Source organism: Chanos chanos, chromosome 3 (assembly GCF_902362185.1).
Source record: "Chanos chanos chromosome 3, fChaCha1.1, whole genome shotgun sequence".
In the NCBI taxonomy this organism is placed as follows: domain Eukaryota; kingdom Metazoa; phylum Chordata; class Actinopteri; order Gonorynchiformes; family Chanidae; genus Chanos; species Chanos chanos.
Window position 1 is genome coordinate 8,790,001 of NC_044497.1, and position 2,500 is coordinate 8,792,500.

General features: G+C 40.2%; 1 protein-coding gene across 1 annotated transcript in view; it reads right to left on the reverse strand.

Moving 5' to 3' along the window:
- pxdc1b (PX domain containing 1b) overlaps window positions 1-2,500 on the reverse strand; it is a 12,316-nt gene that overhangs the window by 1,919 nt on the left and 7,897 nt on the right. Inside the window, exon 5 of the mRNA XM_030768492.1 lies at window positions 1-882. This exon is cut by the window's left edge and continues 1,919 nt beyond it. Within this exon, the coding sequence (XP_030624352.1) occupies window positions 756-882 (127 nt within the window). The 3' untranslated portion in view covers window positions 1-755. The remainder of the gene's footprint in view (window positions 883-2,500) is intronic.

Here is a 2,500-nt window from a genome sequence, read left to right on the forward strand (position 1 = left end):
GTGAAGTTTAAGGCAAGCATTTGGATTTGTACAAATTATTAACAAACCAAAACTGACCGTGCGGTTGCTCATTTTGTCAACCACTGAGTTGCTACTGAGTTAACCAAAGACACACTACCGTGAACATGAGTGTGAGTAGAAAATGCACGCGGTCAGCAGTGGAGATCTGCGTCAAGAGCAAACAGTTCTGACTTGTAATCAGTTTAGTCAAAAAAGGAACAGCAGAACCACAGCCTCTGTATTCTAGAAAGTTTCCACTGCTGAAAGTTACTTGAAACCTGAAAGGTTTTCAGGAATCACAACTTAAGGGCTGTCACCATTTTCACAGTGAGCAAAACAGAGCCACAATTCAAATTCTCCAGAAAGCGCTTGACTGCCAACAGATTTCCTCAGTTAAAAAAAAAAAAAAAAAAAAAAGTCCTGACTGTGGAGCACTGAGGCACGTCGGTGAATGCAGAATGCAGTTGGAAGAAGAAGTCAACCCACTTTCCAGAGAGAGAGAGAGAAGGAGAGGGCGATGACACAGTCTGAACGGTGCCAAAAAAACAATCACCTCCACAATGAAGCTTCTGATATCCGGGAATCCTCCCAAATCTGATTCGATCCTCCGGAGCTAACACAATAATGAAGAAGCAGCGACGCGCTGATGCACCGAAGCAGCCGCTAAACCTCTTAGACGGGGCTGTCTGCGAAGCTGAGGTCAGCTGCGATGCAGACTGCGTCCGCACAGCTGAGGGTGCATCCAAGCCCAGGCTTCACTCCAGGATATCAGTCTCAAAGGGCACCAGGTGATAGTAAGACAGGTTGGTGACGTAAGCCTCCGTGTCGTCGTCGCTGATGTCCGGCTCCGCGGAGAGGAAGTCCCGCCCATCCTCATCGCACCTGGACAGAAGGGCATTGCATCAGGGTTAGAACAAAACAAGAGGATTTTCTGTACATAAACTGACAACTTGCTAATACATTCTGTTCATTAGAGCCTGACCGATATTGGGTTTTTAAGACCGATACCAATTATTCGGCCGATATTCTTTTTTTTTTTTTCTTTTTTTTTTTCAGAAACACATAACATAAACAAAGATTTTCCCTAACATTTGTTATGTATAGTTATTTAAGTCCTCACCATGATAACATGACATTATGCAGTTTGAAAATAAACTTGTTTTATTGTCGTAAATAGTATTTTGAATAAAGGTACAACAAAATATATTAGAGTTTTGATAAACAAGAGTCAAAAGTTAAAAAAATACAAAAAAGTTAAAAGAAAATCAGATGCATTATAAAATATAGAGCACTACTTCTAATGAATATTAAAGGACATAATGTGTGTATGTGTCGTGTGGGCCTGCCATATGAACATCAAAGAGAAACTGCAAATGAAAAAAAAAAATCAAGCGCAAATATATTATCTTCGAGATAAAATACGGGTGAAATGAACATAACATGCTGTTTATAAAATGTTTAACAAATACTTGGCAAATGAACTATATACAGTAAATGAGGCGGTGTGCTGTGTGGTTCAGCAGTAGCGTAAAGAGTGTTAAATCCTGAGTATTCCTCATTAAGTCCTCAATATTTCCAATCCAACAGGGGCAGGTTGTAATACATGAAGCAAAGCTTCTCTTCATAGTTCAAAATCATCGTTTTGCATAGTTTTTGAGATAAACGTGCTAGTCGCAGATATATTTACCATTGCTGCACTTAGGCAGTATAAGTTAAATGCTATAGTTTAACCATTCGTTAACATTAGGGGTCTTCATGGTATTAGCATGGGTTCATCTTCCATCTCTCCATTTCTTTTTTAATTGTCGTTTACTGGCCGTTAAAAACGCTGATGCAGATTCATCCGCAATTAGCTCATATGGGCCGATTATATCGGCACGCCAGTTTATTGGTCGGGCTCTACTGTTCATACATTCTCAGACCTTCAGTGTCAAAATACTGGAAGCTGTGTAATTATGGGAGAGGTCACAGGTGAAACTGGACTTTGTTATGTGTCTGTCTGAGTCGGCAGAGAAAAAAGCTCTCCAAACCTAACACTAAGACAAGATTAGGTGTTAAGCGAAAGTATAGTTCTGTGTTGAGTGAATGTACTGAGCGTAACAAAATAATGTCCTGATGAATACTTTCTATCCTATGGAATGCTCTCATTAAGCAGAAACATCTCTGAGAGGTGAAGTTTCACTGTCTTTATTCTTTATATTCTTTATTCTTTATATTGTTTATATTTCCCATTTTAAACCGAGGTCTCCAGTGCTCATGTAGTCATAGGCGGCCTCCACACATACCATATTACTGCCAGTAAACTCATGGTTAAGATTGTTTGTGCTTGTTTTCCCCTCATCTGAACTTCCAATGACTAAATACTGACTAATGATTAATTGCGTGTGTGTTTAAAGTCAGCGTAGGCGTGACGTGTCATCAGTCTAATGCGGCCCCTTGTCGTTTCTTGTGGGTGAGACACGTTTTGTGTGAGGATTTTTTTTCCCCCGGTGCGAGGTGG